The sequence below is a fragment of the Centruroides sculpturatus genome, unplaced genomic scaffold, assembly GCF_000671375.1.
Source record: "Centruroides sculpturatus isolate CEXI.00-Female unplaced genomic scaffold, Cexi_2.0 scaffold975, whole genome shotgun sequence".
Taxonomy (NCBI): Eukaryota; Metazoa; Arthropoda; class Arachnida; order Scorpiones; family Buthidae; genus Centruroides; species Centruroides sculpturatus.
In genome coordinates this window covers 88,357-91,478 of record NW_019385259.1, presented here as the reverse complement: position 1 = coordinate 91,478, position 3,122 = coordinate 88,357, and the positions used below count along the sequence as shown (strand labels likewise).

Here is a 3,122-nt window from a genome sequence, read left to right as displayed (position 1 = left end):
ATCAAAAGATAAGGTTTCAAAATATACAAACAATTTTTAATTGTTATTTCTTAATACTGTGTTTATAATTTTGTTACAATCAAAATCTAAAACTTTGTATAAATTATTTATTTAATATATAAAATCATCTTTTAAAACTTTTATTGTTAAGTAATAAATTAAATTTAAATTAATTTTAAAAAACAAATGTGTTTATTCTTAAGTTACAGACTGTATAGCTTATAGATAAGTCAAATTTTCATTTTTAGGCGAAAATATAATGTGTTCGTGTAATCTTGTCGATAAAATATGGTTCGATTGTTTTTGTCACGTAAAAATTTTTAAAATCTGTTAATCCGTGGCGCTACCCGGTACTCGTTAACTCGTTTCTAGAATCGATAATTAATTTACTTTTAAAAGCTAATTTTAAAATTTATTCAGCTTAGAAATATTATTTTGGAATTTAAATTAGCCTTTCGATCGATCGGACGTGTTTTTTTTTTTTTTTCATTAGATCGTCATCATTTCCCCATTGCGGGGATCAGAGTCACCCTTGTCCCGCTATCAGCACAACAAGGGAAACGCTTACTTTATTAATTGAACTATTAAACAATATATACTTATAACAAACAATTAAAATATATTACATTATAGGTGCATAGGCTGCTTGCCTTTACAAGATTGGGACACTGTCGCAAAGGGAGCAGCTCGCTCCCCCATTCACGACATTATTGTTCGCGTGAAGGTTTTCACCTCCTGGACCAGATCCCTAGCCCGTATAATCATGTATAAATCCAAGCTTGAAATGTCTAAGGTTCCTTTGACTAGTGATAGTAACTGTATCCTTTCCATTTCGTACTTTGTACACTCATTAATTACATGGTCTAAACTGTGTTCTCCCTTTCCGCATTCACATTGAGTGTCTTGCTGCTTTCCGATTCTTTTTAAATATTCTTTGGTATTACAATGGTTAGTCAAAAGTTGTGTGGTTATAAAGTCACTTGAGAGCCATCTTAAGTCATTGATTCTTTCTTCTATATTGGGAAGCAACCAGAAGGTGTGTCTCCCTTTCATGCTATAACTCCACTCTTCTTGCCATTCGTCTATTGATTCTTGCCGTAGTAATCTTTTAATATAAGATATTGGAATTTTATTGTAAGTGGTTTCTGTTAATGACGCGGCCTCTTTGGCCAGTGCGTCCGCTTTTTTATTTCCTGCAATTCCTATATGAGCCTTCACCCATCTTATTTTGATCTTTAAGCCATATTCTTCTATTAGTTTCTTGGCTTCGAAAGCCATCATATTCTTGTCATTGAACTGCTTAAGTGTGTGTATGGCAGCACTACTATCAGTGTTTATAATTATTGAGCCAGACAATCGGGTTGAGATAACCCATCTTATAGTTTGTAATATTGCAAACAGTTCTGCTTGATACACTGAGCATCTGTCGTCCAATCTGAATTGATCTTGGTAGATTTCCTCATTGTCTTTTATGACCAGGAAGGAGGCTCCAACCTGGCCCTCTACCTTAAATCCGTCAGTGTATATATCAATATCACTTCTATCCTCTTTTGTTGCTATATTTATTGCCATCCGATTATAAGGTCTTGGTAGCATCATTGCCGTTGCTTGCATTTCATATTCTGTTCCTTTATAAGTTTCATTCTTAATGTTTATAGAGTACCCTCTCCTGCACATATATGCCTTTGCCTTTTCACGTAGGATCATGTCTATTGGCGTTGTACCAGCTATCACCATCAACGCCTCGGTCGATGTCGTGCGGTACGCTCTTGTCATCCTTAGTAATGCCGTCCGTTGTGCGCTTCTTAACTTCCTTTTTATGCTGCCCTTTTCTGCAGCTTTATACCATGCTCCTGCGGCATATGTTACTTTAGGAATAAATGCACCTTTATAGATAATAGCGATGGCCTCTTTGCTGTGGCCCCAATTAGCCTTGGCCGCTCTGGCTAGTGCATTAAATAGGTTTGCACCTACAGTTCTTACATAGGTAGCATGCGGCATCCAAGTAAGCCGGTGATCTAGCACCACACCTAGGTACTTTATCTCTTTCTCTACCTTAATACTGTGTCCCTCCATTTTAATTGTAGGTGTTCGCTTATAAAAATCTGGGGTTCTTCCCCTTGTAAATACTATTGCTTTTGTTTTTCTAGGGTTAAAGTAGAGCTTAAGCTATTTTCCCTTTTCTGATATTAATTTTAATACTGTATTGCCTTTATCTTCAATCTCTCGTCTAGAATTCGAGCCAAATATTATGATTGTATCGTCAGCATACGCTAGTTCAACTATGCCTTCTCCTTTATAAGCCTTTAAATAATTATCATATACTATATTCCAGAACAGGGGTCCTGAATTAGACCCCTGTGGGCATCCTCTATTTAGAACTTTCTGTATATTAGAGCCTCCAGCATGATAGATGATCTTTCTGTCACTTAAGTAATTAGTTACTATTTCATATATGTTCTTAGGACATTTTGCCCTTCTTAATGTTCTTAGGATAAGGGGCCACCATGCATGGTCAAAGGCCCCTTGAATATCCAGACTGATACTGCAGCAATACTTATTTCGATCTAGTAAACTCTGTATGGCATCGATCACTTTACAAATAACATCCTCTGTTGATCTATCTGGGAGGAACCCATGCTGTTTTGGGCTGAGAAACTGTATATTTTCAAGATGATATGTTATCCTTTGACTGATGAGGAAGTCCAGTACCTTCCCCATCGCTGGTAGTAAACTCAGCGGTCTATAGCTTTTTGCTTGGCTCTTTTCAACTTGCTCACCTTTAGGTATTATTACCAGTTTAGCTGTCTTCCAGATCTTTGGAAAGATGCCAAAACTAAGGCATAGATTGTAAACTTTACCAAGATAAGTAGGGTTGATATCCCAGATCTTGTGAATAATTTCTGCTGTCATTCTATCATTTCCTGGCGCTTTTCCTGACTGCAGCCGATGAATAGCATTATTAATCTCTTCCATAGTGAACAATGGTTCAGTTGTCCCCACATATGGAGTGCTGATTTCCTGTCTGATTAGTTTGTGTTCCATCAAGTCTTTAGCAGGATCATCATCTGGAAAAAACACTGTCATAAGTGCTTGTACTGTTTCATCATACCCCTCTGTGT

The 3,122-nt window shown here is 36.6% G+C and overlaps 1 protein-coding gene across 1 annotated transcript; it reads right to left on the bottom strand.

Moving 5' to 3' along the window:
• Positions 1 to 699: 699 nt before the first annotated feature.
• LOC111636823 lies at positions 700 to 2,076 on the bottom strand. Its single transcript, XM_023382164.1, has one exon. It carries the CDS (start codon positions 2,074 to 2,076, stop codon positions 700 to 702), a length of 1,377 nt encoding a protein of 458 aa, XP_023237932.1.
• Between the last annotated feature and the right edge of the window lie 1,046 nt (positions 2,077 to 3,122).